This window comes from Thamnophis sirtalis, unplaced genomic scaffold (genome assembly GCF_051295495.1).
Source record: "Thamnophis sirtalis isolate CommonGarterSnake01/CBP01778 unplaced genomic scaffold, rThaSir2_p1.2 scaffold_2, whole genome shotgun sequence".
In the NCBI taxonomy this organism is placed as follows: Eukaryota; Metazoa; Chordata; class Lepidosauria; order Squamata; family Natricidae; genus Thamnophis; species Thamnophis sirtalis.
Genome location: NW_028261382.1, coordinates 95,056,498 through 95,079,959, shown reverse-complemented (window position 1 = coordinate 95,079,959; position 23,462 = coordinate 95,056,498). Strand labels below are relative to the sequence as shown.

The window sequence follows — 23,462 nt, the reverse complement described above, 5'->3', positions numbered from 1 at the left end:
TGAATTTCACCACTGGAAGAGCCACAGCCAAGAGAGGGAATGGTCTCCCTTTTATACTGTTAGAAACGTTATAAAAATATCAGAAACGCCATAAAACAACAGTTGAAATAATCAATTCTGGCCTCTCAGTTAGGTTTGTGTATTTCTTACTGCCCTAGACCCCTTCCCTAATTAGCCTTATCTCCTTAACTCTTACCAGAGGACACGGTGGTTCAGTGGCTAAGACACTGAGCTTGTTGACCAGAAAGGTTGGCAGTTCGGCAGTTCGAATCCCTAGCATCGCGTAACAGAGTGAGGCCCCGTGACTTGTCCCAGCTTCTGCCAACCTAGCAGTTCGAAAGCACGTAAAAAATGCAAGTAGAAAAATTGGGAACCACCTTTGGTGGGGAGGTAACAGCGTTGTGTGCGCCTTCAGTGTTAAGTCATGCCGGCCACATGACCACGGAGACGTCTTCGGACAGCACTGGCTCTTCGGCTTTGAAACGGAGATGAGCACCGCCCCCTAGAGTCGGGAACGACTAGCATGTACTTACCTTTATTTGTAACTTTCCAAGCTGGTTTCCAACATGTAACTTTAAGAGGGTGGGGAGCCAGGTTCACTTAATGACTGCAGTGATTCACTTAGCGTCCGTGACCAAAAAAGGTCATAAAATGAGGCACAGTTCATTAACAACCCTGAGCAATGGGAAGATTGGCCCCGATTGTGGGTCCGGGGCTACCTGTCATTCTATCTCGATCTGGTGGTGGGAGCTGCCTCCTTTCATGTCGACAGTGGGAGGGGAGATGTCATATCTCCTTTTGATCTGGCAGAAGACGGTGAGAAATTTATTGTTCTCAGATCCACACGACAAGCATTTCCTTTCCTAGGGCTCCTCCTCCAGATGGTTTCTCTTGAACCTCCCCAGCTCATCTGACTCGCTCTCTCGTTTGCCCCTCTCCCCCTCTCCTCCCCGTGGCCACATTTCTGGTTTTTAAGTGTGTGGGGCGGGGGGGGGGGAAGAGAGGGAGGGTCCCCCTACATTCCACTTGTGGGATCTGCTTTCATGTCCTCTGGAAGAATGCCGGCTGGGGTTGGTGATATATAGAGGCATTCCTTGCATAGGCCTCCTCTCAGGATGCGTGGCTCTGCCTTTGAAGGAGCAACCTCGAGCAAAGCGGCACATGGAAGCCATATGGATGGAAACCCTTTGCATTTTGCAATGGGGGGGGGAGAGGGCAGGACTTCTCCCTGGCGCAGTGGTGGGTTGCAGGCGGTACGCCCCGGTACGGGCATACCAGATCAATAGCAATCAATAGTTAGACTTATATACCGCTTCATAGGGCTTTCAGCCCTCTCTAAGCTGTTTACAGAGTCAGCATATTGCCCCCAACAACAATCCGGGTCCTCATTTTACCCACCTCGGAAGGATGGAAGGCTGAGTCAACCCTGAGCCGGTGAGATTTGAACAGCCGAACTTCAGAACTGCAGTCAGCTGAAGCAGCCTGCAGTGCTGCATTTAACCACTGCGCCACCTCGGCTCATCTAGGCCCAGAACACTGGTTACCGTTCAGGTACGGTGCTCCGGAGGGCCCACCCACCCGCCCACACTCCTTACCTGTGCTTTAAGCATTTGGCGCCTCCACGCACATGCATAGTGCATACAACGCCTGCACGGCGCTCCGCTGAGCAGCTGGAGTGTCCCAGAGGCTTGCGAAAGCGTCATTTGATGCTACAACGCATGCACATATCGTGTGCATGCATGTAGGTGACGCCGCCGGGGCTGTTCCAACCGTACTGGTTGGAACGGAATCCGGAACCCACCACTGCCCTGGCGGGACTAATCGATTGCACGTTTCCAGGCCCCCCCTCGGATTCTGCTGCAGCCTCTCGACTCCTCTGCCTCTGAGCCAAACGTCTGGCGATCTACACCTTCCTAATATCCCCTTTTCCTCCTCCAGATCACCAACTTTGGGCACAGTGAAGCCCTTTCGAAAGCAAGAATTAACCACAGAACATTTTCCACTGATCCCAGCCAATGTTTCTCCACTCCGGCGCTGTTTTGCTTCTTCCGAGACCCCCGTTCTTTTCTTCTTCTTCTTCTTTCCATCTGTGGGTTTCATTTCAAAGAGAGTGCCAGGGAGCAGCTGATGGACAGGAGAGTCCCAACTCTTCCCTTGGCAGGCCTTCAAGTCCATCAGAGGTCGTGTTATTTAGACTCACTTAGATTATGACCTTGCTTTTGCCGCTCCTCTTCCGTTCTATATCATTTTATTCCATGTCCACCTCATGCTGTCCTGATTAAGGCTTTCCGAGAGCCTGAAGCAAACTCCTTGTCCTGACAAAAACCGCTTTTGTTGATTCACTCTGAATTCTGCTCATTCACCTCCAGAAAAGTCTTTCAAGGGAGGATTTACAGTCACAGACCTTATCTCCTCGGAGAGCTGCCAGGCCGATATTTGCAGAACTTGGCAAGGAGTCTTGGAGAATCCCAAACCAATTAAGCAAACTAATTGCCTCCTGCAAACTCCACTCCCCTTTTGCTCCTCTTTTATTTCCTCTGGGAGGAGCCATTCATTGTCCACCTGTGGCCTTACTCCTAAGTCAACCCCTGTTCTTTAGCTGTTCCCTTCATCTGGCAACTCTGCGCATGCGCACACTGGGAACAGGCTCCAGCTGTTCATCTGCCTCACTGATGTCTTACTCTGAAGGCAGCTGATAACTGGCATACGGCCCTGGCCCCCTCTCTGCCTCCGACACAGAGCCCTCATCAGAGCCTTCCCCAGACTACAGGACTGGCCCATGTTCCTCCCCAACCTCCGCACTGTCCAAATCTACTGCCGCTGGTGGGCCACAACCCATGCATCGTGAGAGCCACAATCAGAGCGCTTGGAAGCTCTCAACTCAACCCAACTTCTGTGAAGATTCTCAGTCATTCAAGTCGTGGTTGTCCCAAAGGTGTTTTTTCAAAAGGCAACTGCTTTTTTTTCCCCTTTGAGAATGTTTTGCTTCTCATTCTGGAAGCTTCTTCAGATCTCCAGAAGTTAAATTCTTCAGATTTTCAGAATGGAAGAACTGAGGTTTTTCAGAACTGAAGGAGCTTCTGAGATGAGAAGCAAAACGTTCTCAAAGAAGAAAAAAGTCTAGTTGCCTTTTGAAAAAGCACCTTTGGGACAACCATTTTCAACTCTTAACTTATCTCTGCTGGTAGTTATTTCTCTGGCCGATATTATGCTTTGTTTTTTGCTCTTCTTGTTTGCTTCCCCCCCCCCAACTCCTAAATCCTTGAAAGGTTACGGATTTGTTTCTCTGCCACCCTTCCTCTCAAACAAACCCAGAGGGCGAGTTGTGCCAATGGGAACAGGAAACGTCTTCCCAAATCTTTGTGTCAAAACGCTTTCGTTCACATGCATTTCCCCTTCCTCCTTGGCCTCGTGATGGCCCTTCGGTTTCAAGGGCTCCGGAGAGTTCTGCTTGTGCAATCCTTGATGTGCACATCACCCCTCACCCCAGCTGTGGTTGTGCCAATTGTCTGTGTGCGACCGTGTCTTACGCAGAGGATGACATTCAGCGTGCCGCGGCAGAGGTGGTGTGGCGCATTGGCAATTCTTTCTCCTGAAATGACTGTTTTGCGAGAAAAACCAAAAAGGACTTGTGGGAAACGGGCCACGGCTTTCTGCTGGTGGCTTCCAGCTTCTCTTTTTAGTATCAGACGTCCAGCAAAGAGTAGAGTTGCAAGGCCACCAATCCAACCTGGATGAAAGGGCAGGTCACTGCATTCTGCAGCTCCTTATTACAGATGTCAAAGAAACCGCCTTATCTAAGTGATAATTTTAAGAGCTGACCAGCTGATGCAATTAAGGGAATGAGTCAGCAGGGTCTTTGGCTGTTATCCCTTTAAGAGCCTGTGTAAGAAGAGGAGGCCCTGCTAGAGTGTTCGAAATTCTTCTCTGCTGTAATTGCTGTTTGTTTAGATACTGCTTGTAGCATGTGTATGTATAGTGTTCCTATATTCCTATTGTAGATAAAAGCCACTATTTCTTACTAACCACTGTACTTGCTCCTGGGTTGGTACTTGTGATAGACCTGTGCTCTAACACAGTGATGGCGAACTGTTTTGGCACTGGGTGTTGAAAAGGGAGCATGCACACACACGCGGGCCACCGAGTGCTGAAAAGGGAGTATTTTGCGGCTCATCTGGGCCATAACCAAGAAGAGGAGCTGCCCAGGGGGCATGCACACTCCAGAAAATGAACTTCCAGTTTCCGGTTTCCGGCACACGCATGCATGCGGCCAGCAAGTCTTCCAGTTACTGCCATGCATACACACGCATGCTCAGGCCAGAAGACCAGCTCTTCTGGTTTCCAGCATTGCCGCATGCAGAAAGGCCAGCTGATCATTGTGTGTGCATGGGTGCCAGAAACCCAGAAGAGGAACAGATAAGACACGCGTGCCAGGTGACATGGCTCCGTGTGCCACCTTGGGCACACACGCCATAAGTTTGCCATCACAGCTCTAACAGATGCTCTAATGGACCAAGAACCATTCTGGTAAAAAATAATTGTGCCAAGATACAGAATCTTTTAGGGAAGGAATACATCCTATCACAGACACTTCATTTCAAGTAAATGGAAGACCATTATGCCATAGATATATTGACATGCTCCTTTAGTTTAATGGGCATCTTTTAATGGAACCTATGGGAAGCTTTTTCTCTCTCTCTCTCTCTTTCTTTGACTGAAAAACTTCCATGGCATGAAGAAGTTGAAGTCCACCTATCTAGAAATGGCCGAGGGCTTTAATGCCAGCCTCCTTTAAGTGATGCTGGCTTGGATTTTCCAAACATGAGCTTGTTGATGGCTAAATGATGTGTATGCCGCCACCAACAGAAATGGTTTGAGGGTGTGGAAGGCCTCGGTCACTGCCAGTTCCAGGGACTCAGGCTGCCAAGTTACTACCTATTTGGGCAAATTGGTCCGAACCAGTAGGAACCCACATCTGGCTGGTAGTAACAAAATGTGAAACCCACCACTGTTTTGGACTCATGCTGGAGCCCATCCTCAGTCAACTTCTCTCTCGCTAGAACTTCTCTTTCACACATTCTGAGAGAGAGAAGTTGCCCAAGGATGGGGCCAAAAACTTGGAAGACTAAATCTCTGGTCCCAACAGTGGTGGGATATGACCGGTACACCCCGGTACAGGGGTACCGGTGCCTGCTGGGAGCACTAGGTACCGTTCCGGTGCACCAGGTACCAGGTACAGTGCTCCAGAGAGTCCACCCGCCCGCCCTCCTTACCTGTATTTAAGCCGATCGGGGCTTACGCACATGCGCGCAGAACATACGGCGCCTGCACGACGCTCCGCCGAGCCGCTGGAGCGCCGCAGGCAGTAAGTACCCATGCGCATGCTGTGCGCGACTATGAGTTGGACATCCGGCCCTGTTGCACCATACCAGTTGCAACGGGATCCGGAACCCACCACTGGATTATTGCAACGCGCGGGGCTACCCTTGAAAAGCGTTCGGAGACTGCAGTTAGTTCAGAATGCGGCCGCGCGAGCGATATTGGGTGTGCCGAAGTACACCCACGTTACACCTGTCCTCCGTGAGCTGCACTGGCTACCAATTGGTCTCCGGACTCAATTCAAGGTGTTGGTTATCACCTTTAAAGCCCTACATGGCTTAGGGCCAGGGTACCTGCGAGACCGCCTGCTGCCACATACCTCCCAGCGGCCAGTAAGATCCCACAGATTGGGCCTCCTTCAGATGCCGTCAGCCAGACAGTGTCAGCTGGCGGGCCCCCGGAGGAGAGCCTTCTCTGTGGCTGCTCCGACTCTCTGGAACCAGCTACCCCCGGAGATCCGGACCTTACCCACTCTCATGACCTTCAGGAAAGCTGTAAAAATCTGGCTGTTCCGGCAGGCCTGAGGCTGTTGACCTCACTGTTGAGGTCCAGCCCCGATTACAATGAATGTATGAGGGTGTTGCTGTTTTTAAACTGTTTTCTTTTATCGTTATGTGTTCTTTTTTTTTCCTTATATTTTTTGTAAGCCGCCCGGAGTCCTTCGGGATTGGGCGGCATATAAATATATTTAATAAATAATAAATAATAAATAAATAAATAGACATTATCCAGGGACACCTAGACTGTATTTCCCTCCTTGAGAGAAGGATGTGTTTCTTGACTGCCATCTAGTGTTCTGAGCCGGAACCCACAACTCATGTCTCTCTCTCTCTCTCTCTTTGCTTTTCTGCAGGCAGAAAGCTTTGGCATCCACCGGAGGTCGGAGTGTCCAAGCGGCTTGTGACTGGTGCGTATAAATTCACGTACTATGGAATCTCGAACACGGCCAGCATTGTGGGAAATAAAAATTCCCCCCTTGTCCCTGGAAGAACTGGGGATAAAAATGGTGGCTTTGTGTGTAGGCAGGCATGGTCCTCTGGTGTTCATCTGCGACTACATCCAAAGCCATTATGATCTCTTGGGCATCCCGCCGATGAAAATAAGAGCCGGTTTTATAACTTCACCAAGGTTCGAGCTGTCCAATTCACATCGGCTACTTACATTAGATATTATTATTATTTATACTATGCAGCATCTCCTGGCTTGGTCTTTAGAGTCAAAGCTGCCTTTCTTGATTATAGAAGTATTAAACAAAAACCTAATATGTAAATAAAATATACAGGTAGTCCTTGACTTACAACAGTCCATTTAGTGACTGCTCAAAGTTACAACGGCATCCCCACGTGATCAACATTTAGATGATCGGCAACTGACTCGTATTTACGACACTTGCTGTGTCCCGAGGTCATGTGATTTCCCCCTCTTGCGACCTTCTGGTTAGCAAAGTCAACGGGGAACCCAGATTTACATAACAACGAGTTTACTATTTAAGTAAGTGCAATGATTCATTTAACAACTGGGGGAGGGAAAAGTCGCAAAATGGGGCAAACTCACATCAAGATAAACTTTGGGCTCAATCGTGGTCATAACACGAGGACTACTTGTCTATGAGAAAAAGGGTTCTCCCAGAGCAGTGTTTTTTTTTCAAATTTGGCAACCAGAATGGCAGGGACCCTGACTGGAACATTTTAAGAAGTTTGGACTCCCAGAATTCCCTAGTCATGAGGTGACCACGCTTGCCACCTCCTGCACCTCAAAAATAATAAGACCTCCCTGAAAATAAGGCCTAGTACTTATTTTGGGGAGGGAGTCAAAAGAAAATAAGACCCTGTCTTATTTTCGGAGAAATACGGTAGTAGCATAAAGAATTCTATTGTGTATTAATCTGAATTTGTTCCATGGACCTGAAAGGACCATCCGTCCCCTCTGTTCTTCCTTACAGGCTCTTTTCCCACGTGTGTGACCCCTTCCTCGATGACCCTCTTCCTCGGGAATACGTCCTCTACCTACGTCCCACTGGCCCCTTAGCGCGGAAGCTGACCGACTTCTGGCAGCAGTCGAAGCAGTTGTGTGGGAAAAACAAGGCCCACAACATCTTCCCCCACATCACACTCTGCCAGTTCTTTATGGTGAGTCTGGACCGGAGTTCCTCCTGAATTGGCGACGCGGCTTTGAGGTCTGCATCTCACCTTCTTATGGGATGTCTTGCAGTGTGAAGACAGCAAGGTGGATGCCCTCTGTGAAGCTCTTCAGGCAACAGTGACCAGGTGGAGGTGCAAATTCCCTCTCCCGTTGCCTCTGGAACTCTATACCTCATCAAACTTCATCGGTCTCTTTGTTAAGGAGGACTATGCGGAGATCCTGAAGAAATTTGGCTCGGACTTTGCGGCGGAAGCCACTGCTAAAGCTGGTGAGCAGGGAGCGGAATTACAAGGCGACTATTCCCGTTTAAATCCTGCTTAAATGGTCTGTACTGGTGCCTTTGAAATGGCTTTCCATGATCTCAGGTACACAGGCTGTCCTCAAATCCACTTTACTTTTGACGAGGGATCTCGAAGAACCCAAGGAAGGGTTTGCCTTGAAGAGATTCCAGAAACAGAAGAGCAGAGTTGGAAGGGACCTTGGAGGTCTTTTAGTCCAACCCCCTGCTCAGGCAGGAGACCTTATACCAGTGTTTCTCAACCTTGCCGACTTTAAGTCCTGTGGACTTCAACTCCCAGAATTCCCCAGCCAGCGAGAGCTGGCTGGGGGATTCTGGGAGTTGAAGTCCACAGGACTTAAAGTTGCCAAGGTTGAGAAACACTGCCTTATACCACGAGCTGCGGTGGCGCAGTGGTTAGAGGGCAGTACTGCAGGCTACTTCTGCTGACTGCTGGCTGCCTGCAATTTGGCAGATCGAATCTCACCAGGCTCAAGGTTGACTCAGCCTTCCATCCTTCCGAGGTGGGTAAAATGAGGACCCAGATTGCTGGGGGAAATTTGCTGATTCTGTAAACCGCTTAGAGAGGGCTGTGAAGCGGTATATACGTCTAAATGCTATTGCTATTTCTGACGAATGGTTTTCTTCTTTAAAATCTCCAAGGCACGTGAGCTTCTCCAAAGCCCCTGAGGGGCAGGACAAGAAGCAATGGATGGAGACTAATCAAAGGAGAGAAGCAACTTAGAACTGAGGAGAAACTTCCTGACAGTTAGAACAATGAATCAGCGGAACAGAAGTTGCCTTCAGAAGTTGTGAATGCCCCAGCACTGGAAATCTTTAAGAAGATGCTGGATAGCCATTTGTCTGAAACGGTATAGGGTTTCCTGCCTAGGCAGGGGGTTGGACTAGAAGATCTCCAAGGTCCCTTCCAACGCTGCTATTGTATTGTATCTCCAGTGTTGGAGCATCCACAACTTCTGGAGGCAAGTTGTAGATGATTGTTCTGTCAGGAAATTTCTCCTTAGTTCTCGGTTGCCTCTCTCCTTGATTAGTTTCCACCCATTGCTTCTTGTCCTGCCCTCAGGTGCTTTGGAGAATAGCTTGACTCCCTCTTCTTTGTGGCAGCCCCTGAGATACTGGAACATTGCTATCATGTCTCCCCCTAGTCCTTCTTTCTATTAAACTAGCCATAGTCTCGTAGGGAACTGAATTAAAGTTATTCACTTACAAACACCCTCGGGGTTAGAATTTCTATTGCTAAACCGTTGTTGTGATGCACCTGGTTTTATGACCTTTCCAGCCATGGCTGTTAAGTGAATCCCTTCAGCTGTTAAGTGAATCACACAGTCGTTAAGTGAATTTGGCTTCCCGCCCCCTTGCATTTGCTTGTCGGAAACCAGATGGGAAGGTTAGAAATGGTGAACGCATGACCTGGGGGTACTGCAACCAGCATAACTAAATGCCAGTTGCCGAGTACCCAAATTTTGATCATGTGAGTGTGAGGATAGCAATAGCAATAGCAGGTAGACTTATATATCGCTTCATAGGGCTTTCAGCCCTCTCTAAGCGGTTTACAGAGTCAGCATATCACTCCCCACAGTCTGGGTCCTCATTTCACCCACCTCGGAAAGGATGGAAGGCTGAGTCAACCTTGAGCCAGTGAGATTTGAACCACTGAACTGCAGATAATTGTCAGCTGAAGTGGCCTGCAGTACTGCACACTAACCACTGTGCCACCTCGGCTCTGGATGCTGTGGCAGTTGTAAACGCGAGGACCCATCATAAGTCACTTTTTTCCAGTAACCTTGTAACTTTCAAGGCTGCTAAGAACGATTGTAAGTGAAGGGCCAACAATTCTGCATTGACATATATTATCGTAGATAGATTGAGAAGGAAAAAATGGGGAAAATCCATGAGAACATTGATTGGTTCCCCTTTCAATAACACTACCAAAAAAAAAGAGAGGTCTTTTTATATTCATTTTCTGCTTAGTAACCTCTGGTAACCTCTGATCATCCATAACGCAAAACGAAATGCTGGGCCCATTGGGACTTCCTGCTTTCTCGATGCCGTGCCGTTGACCACCATTTTCCTTCTTGTAGATGTGCATGTGGAGCCGCACAAGAAGCAACTCCATGTGACCCTGGCTTACCACTTCCAAGCCAACCACTTGCCCACCCTTGAGAAGTTGGCTCAGAGCATTGATGTCAAGCTGGGCTGTGACTGGGTAGCTGCCATCTTCTCCCGTGACATTAGATTTGCCAACCATGAGGTGAGTGGGACTTGAAGAAATGCCTTGTGAAAACCAGGAAGGTGTCCTGAAATTGACTCACTCAATGCTTCCTTGGCAATATTATAGAAGTGATTTGTCACGAACAGCTTTCCTCCAGAAGTTGTCAATGCCCCAACACTGGAAGTCTTTAAGAAGATGTTGGATAGCCATCTGTCTGAAATGGTATAGGGTTTTCTGCCTAGGCAGAGGGTTGGACTAGAAGACCTCCAAGGTCCCTTCCAACTCTGCTATTGTATTATTGTACTTATTCTGGGATGGCTTCTTGAGTCAAGGGTCTTGACTTCCCAGTATTGTCAATAGCCCTAGAATTCTGTGCTGGATTCTCAGTGGACCCGGAAAGCAGGCCACACCAACAGAAGAGGTTCCAAAACTTTTTGAGACCCACCACTGGTGGATGTATAATGTCCCGCAGTTATCTACGCATTAATAATGATCTAGTAATATTTCCTTATACATTTTAGGGACCTTTTCTTACATAATTGGTGTTTTCTTTCATACTTTTGGATTTCTAATTTCTGTTTCCGTTAATTGGCAATTGCTAAAACCAATCCCACGTGGAAAAAGTATTCAAAGCCTTCTTGATTTTAATTGTCAATTTATTTATTCCTGCACATTGTCATATTTATTCATTTACACATCTCTGTTTCTCCACTGTTGTGCAAACACAATTCCAGCAGCTGCTAACATGTGTAAAATTAAATATATATTATACTCCCTTTCAAATAGCCAACAAAATGTTTCTGGTTTTTAATTCCATATCTTGCTTTACGATTGCTTCTAACCACTAACTTCTGAATAGCTACTTGGACCGACCTAAGTACTAATTCATAATTTCATATCTGGTCACATGGGCGGCAAGCCACTCCCATCCGGTCACATGGGCAGCAAGCCACTCCCATCTGGTCACATGGGTGGCAAGCCACTCCCACAAAGGAGGCCACACCCACAGAGTAGGTTCCAACAATTTTTGAAACCCACCATTGTGAAGCACTCACAACTTCTGAAGGCAAGGTATTCCACTGGTTGTTTGTTCTCACCGTTAGGAAATTTCTCCTTGGTTCTAAGTTGCTTCTCTCCATCCATCGTTGCTTCGTTTCCTTTGATTGTTCACACCTTCTGAAGGATTGGAGAAGGGAGCCTAACGATTTGCCAGTCAGTGCCCAATTTCTTCCTCTTTCTCTACTCCAGACCCTGCAAGTCATCTACCCCTACACCCCACAGAATGATGACGAGCTTGAACTCGTGCCGGGGGACTTCATCTTCATGTCTCCTGTGGAACAAATCACGACAAGCGAAGGCTGGATTTATGGTACTTCTTTCGCCACGGGGTGCTCAGGATTGTTGCCGGAGAATTATATCACCAAAGCCGATGAATGTGGCACTTGGGTTTACCACGGGTGAGTAATTCCATGTTCCATCTTGTCTAGTATTTTCGTGGGGAATAACCCTCATCCTGTGCAAAAGGGGTAATGGGAAGTTTTCTTGATTTTTTTTAATTGAATTTTTTTTTTACAAAAAAGGCTTTTACAAATATTTACCTCCCCTCCTCCACCCACTCCACCCGCGCCCACCCCCCAAACCTTCCCCCTCCCCCCGACTTCCCAGAACAAATACAGGGTATAAATCTTTAACAAAGATGTTCTAAAGTAAACTTAAAGAAAGTTAGTATTTCATTTGAGCTTTAACTCCTCTTTTGTTAGGCTAACTCTAAACCGATTGTATCATTCCTCGCTTTTTCATTCAAAAACTATCTGGAGTTTCTTAGTCCCGTATTTATTTTGAATATAGTCAATCCATCTTCTCCACTCCAATTTATCTCTCTCATTGGAATGGTCCTTGAGATATGCTGATATTTTAGCCATCTCTGCTAAGTTTGTTACTTTTATCGTCCATTCTTGAATAGTAGGCAAATCTTCCTTCTTCCAGTATTGCGCCACCAGCAGTCTTGCTGCCGTTATTAAATGCAGAATCAAGTTTCTATAACCGTAAAATCAGTAGTTATAGTTATAGAAGTTTTCTTGATGGGTCTGTGAAATTGCTGGGTAGACCTACCTTGGTAGACGATCAAAATAAACCTTTTTGGATAGAAACATGTTGATAGGCAGTGAAGAGGAACTTGTGAGTAGATACATATTGATGGGAGATCAAGATGAACCTGTGAGTTTGTTTTCTGCATTGGGTCTAGGTCATATTCTATTATGAATGCCACTATTTCCTCGTCTCTCGTGATGTTCGCTGATGGGGTGATGGATCGACGATCCCAGGAGGATCAAGGGCCAGGGGAAACAGGGCCTCTCACAATTTTCTGTCAGAGTATGCAGGTAAGGAAAGTTCACACTTGTGAGTCTCCCTCTGCCTGCCTCCCAGTTTTGACTGCTGGGCGGGGAGAAGTCAAGCCAAGGTCGTTTTTAAGTCCTACTTTCTTCTTGTGGTCAGCCCTTACGGATCTCCAACACACCTGGACCCCAGAAAAGATGCCTTTTTGTCTGTCGTCATGGAGAAAGAATGGATGTCGTGTTTGGAAAATACTGGCTCTCGCAATGTTTTGATACCAAAGGTGAGTCTCTCTCCATTCCGTTCCGTCAGGAAACCTGTTCATTCTTCTATGTTTACAGGCAGCCAATTTTGAGTTCAGTAATGGGGATTACTGTAATGGGAAAACAGGGACTAAGACGTTGAACTTGTCGATCAGAAAGGTTGGCAGTTTGGCGGTTCGAATCCCAAGTGCCACGTAATGGAGTGAGCTCCTGTTACTCGTCCCAGCTTCTGCCAACCTAGCAGTTCGAAAGCAAGTAAATGGTGGGAAGATAACAGCGTTCCATGCACCTTCGGCGTTGAATCATGCCGGCCACATGACCATAGAGACGTCTTCGGACAGCGCTGGCTCTTCAAGTTTGAAACAGAGATGAGCACCGCCCCCTAGAGTCAGGAATGACTAGCACATGTGTGAGGGGAACCTTCATCTTCACCTTTAATGAGGTTTCACCTGATTTAGAAGAGGATGGGAAGTAGGTCAGAGCAAAAACAGAGGACGAATGAGAAGGAAGAGAACGTATGGCGATTTCTGAGATTCTGGAACTTCCTAGACAGACAGACAGCTGCCGTGGGATCCTTTAGACATTTCATTACCTAATTGGGTAACATCGTCACTGTGGGAAGGGGGTGGGGTCTGCTCTCTGTTTATATACCCTGCCTTACGCTATCAGTGTTGGTGAGATGTTCTTAACGGCTCATTGGGCTGTTGTTTATTTGTTAGCTTGTTTGTTAGAACTGGTAGTTCCTTGATTGGGTTATTGTTTCTTGCTTGATTGTTGTTCTAGGATGGATGGATGGATGGATGGATGGATGGAAGATAGATAGATAGATAGATAGATAGATAGATAGATAGATAGATAGAGACAGACAGACAGACAGACAGACAGACAGACAGATGATAGATGATGTAGACAGACAGACAGACAGACAGACAAATAGATAGATAGATAGATAGATAGATAGATAGATAGATAGATAGATAGACAGAGACAGACAAACAGACAGACAGATAGATGGTATATATAGAGAGACAGACAGACAGACAGATGATAGATAGATGATAGATGATAGTTGATAGTTATAGATAGATAGATAGATAGATAGATAGATAGATGATATAGATGATAGATAAATAGATAGATGATAGATAGATAGACAGAGACAGACAAACAGACAGATAGATGGTATATAGAGAGAGACAGACACAGACAGACAGACAGATGATAGATAGATGATAGATGATAGTAGATAGATAGATAGATAGATAGATAGAGAGAGAGAGAGAGAGAGAGAGAGAGAGAGAGAGAGAGATAGGGAAAGAGGGAGGGAGAGGGATAATACATAGGTAGAAAGATGATGATGAAGACATTGATAATGGATGGATGGATGGATGGATGATAGATGATAGCTAGGTGATAGCTAGCAAATGAGTGAGCGAGCAAGTGAGAAAGAGAGAGAGAGAGAGAGATGATACATAGAGATAGATAGATGATGATGAAGATGATAGATGGATGGATGGATGGACAGACAGACAGATGATAGACAGACAGATCTTATCTTAGCTTGATTTGTATTAGGGTAAGAGAATACCAGGAAATTCTAAGGCACTAGGCTAGATTTTTAAATTAAAAAAGGCAGCCTAGAAGAAGACAAAGCCAATTCACTTCTAAATCATTCCCATGAACATTCCATAGTGTCACCTTAAAAAACCACGGATACCAATCTCAAAATTGCCAGGCCATCCCATTAATGTACAAGAGGTGGCAACTCCTGGCCAACCTTGGCTGGTCTCAAAAGAACACCAAGATCAAAGCAGATTATATTTTGGAAGGAGAGGCCATCAACCTCTCCAGCTGTGGACACTCGAGGTCAATCCCACCACCACTCCGTCCCCCAGAACTCGATTGGGGCAAATCCTTTCTCTAATAGCGCCAAGAAAGCTTCACAGATGCTACCAGGAGTTGAGCTTGACTTTTATCTTGACGTCAGCCATGCGTCCTTGAGGAATCTCCTTATCCGGCACTGTTCCGTGTCTCCCAACAGGAAGATACATCCGCACAAATCTGAACATGCCTCACAACTTGCCTCAACGGAGCGGTGGCTTCAGGGAGTATGAAAAGGATGCTCCCATCACGGTGTTGGGATGCACGCAAGCCCGGCTTGTGGGTGAGTTTGCCTGCTCAGGGGTTTGGGGCGGGAAGGGGCACGTTGAAAAGGTGTATCTTTGCCTTTGCAAGCTCTTTGTCGAAAGCAGGGGTGTCAAACACAAGGCCTGCGGGCCGGATGTGGCCGACGAGGGCCATCCTGGAAAATGTAAGGGGCCTGCCCATGTCGCTTCAGCCTGGCCTACTCAGTGTGATGAGGAAACAGGCCAGCAGTTTGGGGAGTGGGGCCAAGTCAGCCATGCCCACCCAGTCAGCCATGTCAAGTGAGTGGCATCAAGCTGGCCACGCCCACCCAGTCGGCCATGCCCAGTAAGTGGCATGAAGCTGGCCACGCCCACCCAGTCGGCCATGCCCAGTAAGTGGCATGAAGCTGGCCACGCCCACCGTCATCCACACCCACCCAGTAAGCCATGCTTGCTCGGTGCCCTGAGGTCACCCACAGCCCTGATGCGGCCCTCAATGAAATTGAGTTTGACACCCTCTCCGGTCTAAAGCAGAGATCCCCAACCCTGGGCTGTTTGGAACTGGGCCACACAAGGAGCAGGCGAGCCTGCACACGCAGCTCCATTTGTTTGAGTGACGGGCACTCGCAGACCCATATGAAGCTCCATTTGTGTGAGTGCTGCAAGCAGAGCTGCGCGTGGAAGCACACACCCCTGCCGCTCGCACGGAACTATTTCCTCTCCCACCACTCTGCAAAGCCAGAAAGACTGAGGGCTACAAGTCTTACCCCGTTTCCCTGAAAATAAGACACACACACACCCCCAGTATAATAAGCCCAATCGGGCTTTTGAGCACATGTGCAACACAGCAGCAGCCATGAGTTCGCCGTCTCCTGCACCTCAAAAATAATACGACCTCCTCCCTGAAAATAAGGCCAAGCGCTTATTTCGGGGGGGGGGGGAGTCAAAAGAAAATAAGACCCTGTCTTATTTTTAGGGAAACACGGTAACAACTTTCAGAATTTCGACTGCCAGAATTCCTTAGACAGCCATGCTGGTTGTACACCTGTAAAGGCACTAGCACACTCACCAGTGAGCCATTCTCTAATGCTCCTGTGCCTGTTGGCCTCCCCTTGGCAAAACCACAGCAAAGCCTCCATTTCCCACCCCACCCCGTGGGCGCCTCGCTTGCCACTGGCCCAGTTTGGCTGCAGCTTTTCCACTGACCACATTCGTGCCAATGACGCCAACTGTGTCACCGGGATCAAACAACGTCACCAGCAGAATAATCTCCAACCTCTGCCCCCCCCCCGCCTCCCCAGGAGTCCTTGAAAATGAAACTCGGCAATGCCCTACTGCACGTCTCGCATTTTCCAGACTGACAATGTGATAACCGCACTCAAAATCACCTCTTAAACTAAGCTTCCAAAAAAAAGAATACACGTTGGATGGGAACATTGTTTTTTTGCAGCACGACTGCCATCTAGAGGCTGAATGTAGTTACTGCCTTGCAGGCTACAGTTTTAATTGCTTTTCTCCCAAAAATGCAAAAAATGGGGGAATGATCTGCTAGAAATCGCACGGCACAGCTGATTGCCACACAGCTGATCACCGGAACTTTTAAAAACTTTTGTTAAACATTTTTTTTTACTACTGATTCGGGCGAACCGGTAGTTCCAACGATCAGCTGTGCCGCACAATTTATATTCGCTGGAAAGCAGGAAATCCTGCTTTCTAGCGAATCTAAATCGTGCGGGATAGCTGTTCCCACCCCCCTCGCTGTTCTACTTACCTTCGCAGACTCAGGAAAGGCTTCTTAATCACGTGAGGAGCGAACCGGTCGCAGACTTCAGAGCATTTCACCCCTGTTGGAAAGTCACAATTTTCCTAGCTTGAAAAAGCCAATTTGGCCCTCGGGGTGCTGCCGACCCTGCTGTGGCCTTTATTTTGAACCCCACTGTCTCCATACAGGCGAGGCTCTTCTTGAGAGCAACACAGTCATCCACCACATCTATTGTTCTCCGTCGCTGCGCTGTGTGCAGACCGCACACCATATCCTGAAAGGTAAGTCGCTGGGTGGGTTGATGTTGGTTCCCCCGAGGGCCACCCGTGGCCGAGTCCATCCTAGGGATGAAATGGGGCGCTTGTTCCTACGTTTCTGTAAAATTCTGCTGCCTGGAGGTTTAATCCAGCCAGAATTGTGACTTATGCACAAGTAACATGCGGCTGATAAAAACAGCCAAGAGCCAAGAGACCAAATTTGTTCATCGGAAACACAAACGTTTGAAAATGGCATGTGTTATTATGAAGCGTTAGCCACCAATGCATTTTTTTATATTATGCCACTTCCTTCCTTGCTTGCTTCCTTGCTTCCTTCTTTCTTTTCATCATTTCTTTCTTTCCTTCTTTTCCTCTTTCTTTTCTTTCTTTCCTTCCTTTTCTTTCATCCCTCCCTCCCTTTTTTCCATCCTTTCCCTCTTTCCTTTCTTCCCTTTCTTTCTTTCTTTCCTTCCTTAACCTCTTTCTTTCCTCCCTCCCCTCCCTCCCTTTCAATCCTTCCTTTCTTTTTCTTCTTCCTTCCTTCTTTTCATCCTTTATTTCCTTCCTTCCCTTTTCTTTTTCTTCCTCTTCCTTCCTTTCCTTTCTTTTTTCTTTTTCTTTCCTTCCTTCCCTTTCTTTCCTCCCACCCTTCCTTCCTCTATTTCTTTCTGTCCTTTCCCTCTTTCCTTCCTTCCCTCTTTTTTCTTTTCTTTTTCTTTCTTTCTTTCCTTCCTTTTTTCCTCCCTCTCTCTTTCTTTCCATCCTTTCCCCCTTTCCTTCCTTCCCTTTCTTTCTTTCTTTCCCTCCTTCCCTCTTTCTTTCCTCCTTCCCTTCCCCCCCTTTCTATCCTTCCTTTCTTTTTCTTCTTCCTTCCTTTTCATCCTTTATTTCCTTCCTTCCCTTTTCTTTTTTTCCTCTTCCTCTTTCTTCCTTTACTTTCTTTTTTCTTTTTATTTATTTCCTTCCTTCCCTTTCTTTCCTCCCACCCTTCCTTCCTCTATTTATTTCCATCCTTTCCCTCTTTCCTTCCTTCCCTTTTTCTTCTTTTCTTTTTCTTTCCTTCCTTCCCCTCTCTCCCTTTCTATCCTTCCTTCCTTTCTTTTTTCAATAGGCTTGCAACAAGAAAATAACCTGAAGATTCGAGTCGAGCCAGGGTTGTTCGAATGGACCAAATGGGTATCAGGGAATTCTCTGCCAGCCTGGATCCCACCGCCTGATTTAGCTGCAGCCAGTTTGAGTGTCGATACAACATACAGGTAGGAGCAAAAGTTGTAGGAATTGGGTCTGCCTGGTTTAATGAAAAGAAGGACTAGTCAGGAAACTAATCAAGGAGAAAATCAACTTACAGTTAGAGCAATTAACCAGTGGAACGACTTGCCTCCAGAAGTTGTGAATGCTCCAACACTGGAGGTTTTCAAGAAGAGATTGGACAACCATTTGTCTGAAATTATATAGGGTTTCCTGCAGTGGTGGGTTTCAAAAAACTTTCGAACCTACTCTGTGGGTGTGGCCTCCTTTGTGGGAGTGGCTTGCCGGCCATGTGACCTGGTGGGAGTGGCTTGCCGGCCATGTGTTTTCTTTCTCTCGCTCTCTCTCTCTTTCTCTTTCCTTCCTTTTGCCTCTCTGTCCCTTTTTCCTTTTTTTCTTTCATCTCTCTCTCAGTTTCTTTATTTTTTATTTATTTATTTATTTCTTCCTTTCTTTCTCTTTCTCTCTCTGTGTGAGTCTGTGTGTGTGTGTGTGTGTGTGTGTGTGTGTCAGTGGTGGGTTTCAAAAAAAATTTGGAACCTCTTCTGTAGGTGTGGCCTGCTTTCCGGGTCCACTGGTGGAACCTCTTCTAACCGGTTCGGTAGATTTGACGAACCGGTTCTACCGAACTGGTGCGAACTGGCAGGAACCCACCTCTGGTTTCCTGCCTAAGGAGGGGTTTGGACTAGAAGACCTCCAAGGTCCCTTCCAATTCCAGTATTCTCTTATCTGTTTGCATTTATTTATTTATTTTGATTGATTCATGCATCGGCCCATCTCACAAACCCAATTCTGGGAGGTTAATAGAGTGCAAAATAATAAGAAAAAAGAACCCCAAAAGAGAAGACAGAAAATCGTAGTCGACAGGGGTGAAATCAACTTACTGTTACTACCGGTTCAGTAGCAATGTGAGAGAGAGCGTGCTCGCGTTTGAGCACAATCTCGCTTGGTTGGACATGCCACCTCCACGCAGGACCCCACACGCATACGCAGAGGGTCAAAAAAGGATGGGATGGCATTCGGGCAGGTGGGCGAAGCCTGCTACTCAGTGAGCCTGCAAAGGTAAGCAAACAGCGAAGGGGGGGATTCCGCTGTGCCCCGCGATTTAAATTACCAATTGAGAAAGTAGGAAATCCTGCTTTCTAGTTAATATAAATCAGGTATCACGGCTGATTGTGGGAAAAGCATTTTTAGTATATTTTATGCTACCGGTTCGAGTGAACCGATAGCATTTTTACTACCCGTTCCGGCAAACTGGTCCGAACCGGTAGCATTTCACCCCTGGCAGCTGAGCTTTTCCTTCTTATAATACTTGTGGAACGAGTTACCAACAGAAATCTGGACCCTTCCCACTCTCGTGGCCTTCCAAAAAGCCACCAAAACCTGGCTGTTTTGACAAGCCTGGGGTTGCTGATTTTTAAATCAGGTCCAACCCCCAGTTTAACCCTAATGTATGTTGTGTTTTTAAATTGTTTTGTTCTTTCCCCTATTTGTCATTTTATTTTTATCTTGTATTTGTAAGCCGCCCGGAGTCCTCCGGGATTGGGCGGCATATAAACTCATTAAATTACAAATTACAATTAATTAATTACTTGGATTTTTTGCTTTCTGATTCTTTTATTCTTATTCTTTACCTCCACAGACCTCATTTAGCCGTGAACAAATTAGGAATTTCGGAATCCTATGAGACCTACATCAGCCGAAGTTTCCAGGTCACCAAGGAAATTCTAAGTGAATGCAAAGCTAAAGGCAAGTATAATTCCTTTGGTGAAGTGGAGAACAGTAACATTAGATTAAGAGATACAGGCAGTCCTTCACTTAGCAACGCTTCATTTAATGACCGTTTATAATGGTACTGAAAAAAGCGACTTACAACCACTTTTCACACTTAACAACCGTTCCAGCATCCCCACGGCCACACGGTCAAAATTCAGATGCTTGACAATGGAATCTTATTTATGATGGTCGCAGTGTCCCAGAGTTACGTGATCCCCTTTTGCGACCATCTAACCAGCAAAGTCAATGGGGAAGCCAGATTTGCTTAACAATTGTGTTACTAATTTAACCCCTGCAGTGATTCACTGAACAACCAGGGCAAGCGAGGTCATAAAACGGGGCAGAACTTACTTAACAAGTGTCTTCACTTAGCAACCGAAATTGTGGGGCTCAATTGTGGTCATAAGTCGAGGACTACCTGTGTCTGTAACACTGCCACTCAAGATGCAGTAGGATAGGATTGTAAAGACAAGGGAGAAGGGGAGACCATCGTCCTGGTTTACGATAGGAAACTCATGACGCAGTGGAGGGACACGGTGGCTCAGTGGCTAAGACGCTGAGCTTGTCGATCAGAAAGGTCGGCAGTTCAGCGGTTCGAATCCCTAGCGCTGCGTAACGGAGTGAGCTCCCGTGACTTGTCCCAGCTTCTGCCAACCTAGCAGTTCGAAAGCACGTAAAAAATGCAAGTAGAAAAATAGGAACCACCTTTGGTGGGAAGGTAACAGCATTCCATGCGCCTTTGGTGTTGAGTCATGCCGGCCACATGACCACAGAGACGTCTTTGGACAGCGCTGGCTCTTTGAAATGGAGATGAGCATCGCCCCCTAGAGTCATGAGCGACTAGCACATATGTGCGAGGATAAGCTTTACCTTTACCTTACAAGATACAGTAGGATGCAATTGTAAAGACAAGGCAGAAGAGAAAACCACAATCTTGTTTTACGATAGGAAGCTCATGAACATTGTAAATAGGCTTTCTCTCTTTTTTAAAGAAGTTGCAAACAGCAAACCTCTCTACTCTGTTACATACAAAATTAAGAAGAAAAAATAAGAAGGCCCGTCCCATGTAAAGAGAGAGACTCTTGGGGAAAGATGGCACCAGAATGTATTGTGGTTTAATCTCCTCCCAAAGTCTATGTGGCTCTTGATTTAAGCTCATTTAACTTTGGCCAAAGGAATTCATCCAACTAGTGACTAGATAGCTGTTTTCTTCCCCTTTTGAAATGTTTCGAAGCTTACCTCCACATTGAGTTGGGTTGGGTTGGGTTGAGTTGAGTTAGGTTGTCTTGCATTGGATTGCATTGCTTTGAGTTGGGTTGGGTTGCATTGGGTTGGGTTGGGTTGGGGGGGTTATGTTGAATAAAGGAAGAAGAGAAAGGAAATTCCTCCAGAGACTGTGGGAAAGCAAGATAGGAAGAAATTGATTATAAGTAGATAAAAAACCAGTTTCTGTGTGTAGTGTGTTGCATTGGGTTGAGTTGGGATGGGTTGAGTTGCATTGTGTTGGGTTGGGTTGTATTGCATTGGGTTGGGATGGGTTGAGTTGCATTGTGTTGGGTTGAGTTGCATTGGGTTGAGTTGGGATGGGTTGAGTTGAGTTGGATTGGGTTGGGTTGGGTTGGGTTGCATTGTGTTGGGTTGGGTTGAGTTGCATTGTGTTGGGTTGGGTTGCATTGTGTTGGGTTGAGTTGCATTGTGTTGGGTTGGGTTGAGTTGCATTGTGTTGGGTTGGGTTGAGTTGCATTGTGTTGGGTTGGGTTGAGTTGCATTGGGTTGGGTTGGGTTGGCTTGCAATGCATTGGGTTGGAAAGGCAACTTATGGAAATAGTTATGTTGAATAAAGGAAGGAGAGAAAGGAAATCCCACCAGAGATTGTGGGAAAGCAGGATAGAAAGAAATTGATTATAAGTCGACAAAAACACCGGTGTCTATGTTTTCTACTTTCTAAACTTCTCACTATCTTCATTTCAAAAAGGCAGCCTCTTGGAGCTGCTTTGGACTGGAAAACCCACCAGCTTCATCAAACCCATGTCAAAGCTTTGCTTTTGCGTCCCGGAGAGCTCATCCCTGGGAAACCTAAATCCATGTGATTCTGTGTTTACCTGTTGTTGTTTTGTTGTTGTTTTTAACCGCAGGGAATAACATCTTGATTGTCGCACACGCATCCTCCCTGGAGGCCTGCACTTGCCAGCTACAAGGACTGTCGCCGCAGAATTCGAAGGATTTTATCCAGATGGTCCGGAAGGTGACTGACATGCTGACAAGATAAAGCTCTTTAGATGTGGTTTTGTTTGCGCCCAGATGAAAATCTTCTTAGGCGTCCGAACATGCTTTATTCAGTCAGGCGTGATCCCTAAGCTTATTGTCTGAGCACAAGAACCATGTGAGCAGGGAAGATTGCTGGAAAAAGGATTGTCTCATACCTCATTTGGACAGCCCATGACGGTGCCCATGAAATTGGGCACAGATATGCACATTTGCAGAGCAATTAATCCAGACTGTGCCTGATAGACTTAGCGTTTCGAAAAGGTTATTTCAGCATTCGCTTCTCTTTTGCACTTCTATTTTCAATACATATTTTAGCAGTGGACTTATATACCGCTTCATAGCAATAGCAATAGCAATAGCAGTAGACTTATATACCGCTTCATAGGGCTTTCAGCCCTCTCTAAGCGGTTTACAGAGAGTCAGCATATTGCCCCCAACAATCTGGGTCCTCATTTTACCCACCTCGGAAGGATGGAAGGCTGAGTCAACCCTGAGCCGGTGAGATTTGAACCGCTGAACTGCTGATCTAGCAGTAGCCTGCAGTGCTGCATTTAACCACTGCGCCACCTTGGCTCTTTATGTTGCTTCTGCGGTCCTGAAAGAAAATTATAATTGTGTAGAGCAGGGGTAGTCAACCTTTTTATGCCTACCGCCCACTTTTGTATCTCTGTTAGTAGTAAAATTTTCTAACCGCCCACCGGTTCCACAGTAATGGTGATTTATAAAGTAGGGAAGTCAATTGAAGAGTATTCGGAGACTTCAACTCATCCAGAACGCAGCCGCGCGAGCGATTATGGGTGCACCTCGGTACACCCACGTTACACCTATCCTCCGCGAGCTGCACTGGTTACCGATCAGTCTCCGGATACGCTTCAAGGTGCTAGTCGTAACTTATAAAGCCCTTCATGGTATTGGATCTGGGTACTTGAGAGACCGCCTGCTGCCAATTACCTCCCACAGACCCATTAGATCACACAGGGTTGGCCTCCTCCGGGTTCCATCTACTAGCCAATGCCATCTGGCTACTACCCGGGGGAGGGCCTTCTCTGTGGCAGCTCCGCCCCTCTGGAACAAACTCCCCGTAGGGATTCGGACCCTCACCTCTCTCCAGGCCTTCTGAAAAGCCGTCAAAACCTGGCTTTGCCGGCAGGCCTGGGGTTGATGAGTTCCCTCCCCTCTCGACTTGTACGGTTGCGTGACTCTTGCTTATTTTAATTATCTGTATTTCGTTCTATGTTCCCCTTTTTCCCCCCTTTTGAATTGTTCACCGCCCTGAATCCTCCCGGAGAAGGGCGGCATACAAATAATAAAATTCAATTCAATTTTAAAAAGGAAAGTGCTTCAATATCGGAACAAAACCCCTACCGCCCACCATGAAAGCTGGAACGCCCACTAGT

General features: G+C 46.8%; 1 protein-coding gene across 2 annotated transcripts in view; it reads left to right on the top strand.

Moving 5' to 3' along the window:
* Positions 1 to 23,462, top strand: part of UBASH3B (ubiquitin associated and SH3 domain containing B) — a 63,011-nt gene that overhangs the window by 37,681 nt on the left and 1,868 nt on the right. The window contains exons 2-13 of one of the 2 annotated variants that reach the window (XM_087706410.1): positions 6,233 to 6,286; positions 7,322 to 7,508; positions 7,591 to 7,789; positions 9,901 to 10,070; positions 11,280 to 11,488; positions 12,277 to 12,412; positions 12,528 to 12,648; positions 14,670 to 14,792; positions 16,705 to 16,797; positions 17,885 to 18,029; positions 19,664 to 19,770; positions 21,933 to 22,042. In XM_087706410.1, coding sequence (XP_087562536.1) covers positions 6,233 to 6,286; positions 7,322 to 7,508; positions 7,591 to 7,789; positions 9,901 to 10,070; positions 11,280 to 11,488; positions 12,277 to 12,412; positions 12,528 to 12,648; positions 14,670 to 14,792; positions 16,705 to 16,797; positions 17,885 to 18,029; positions 19,664 to 19,770; positions 21,933 to 22,042 — 1,654 coding nt within the window. The remainder of the gene's footprint in view (positions 1 to 6,232; positions 6,287 to 7,321; positions 7,509 to 7,590; positions 7,790 to 9,900; positions 10,071 to 11,279; positions 11,489 to 12,276; positions 12,413 to 12,527; positions 12,649 to 14,669; positions 14,793 to 16,704; positions 16,798 to 17,884; positions 18,030 to 19,663; positions 19,771 to 21,932; positions 22,043 to 23,462) is intronic. The other variant, XM_087706411.1, reaches the window with a different exon arrangement.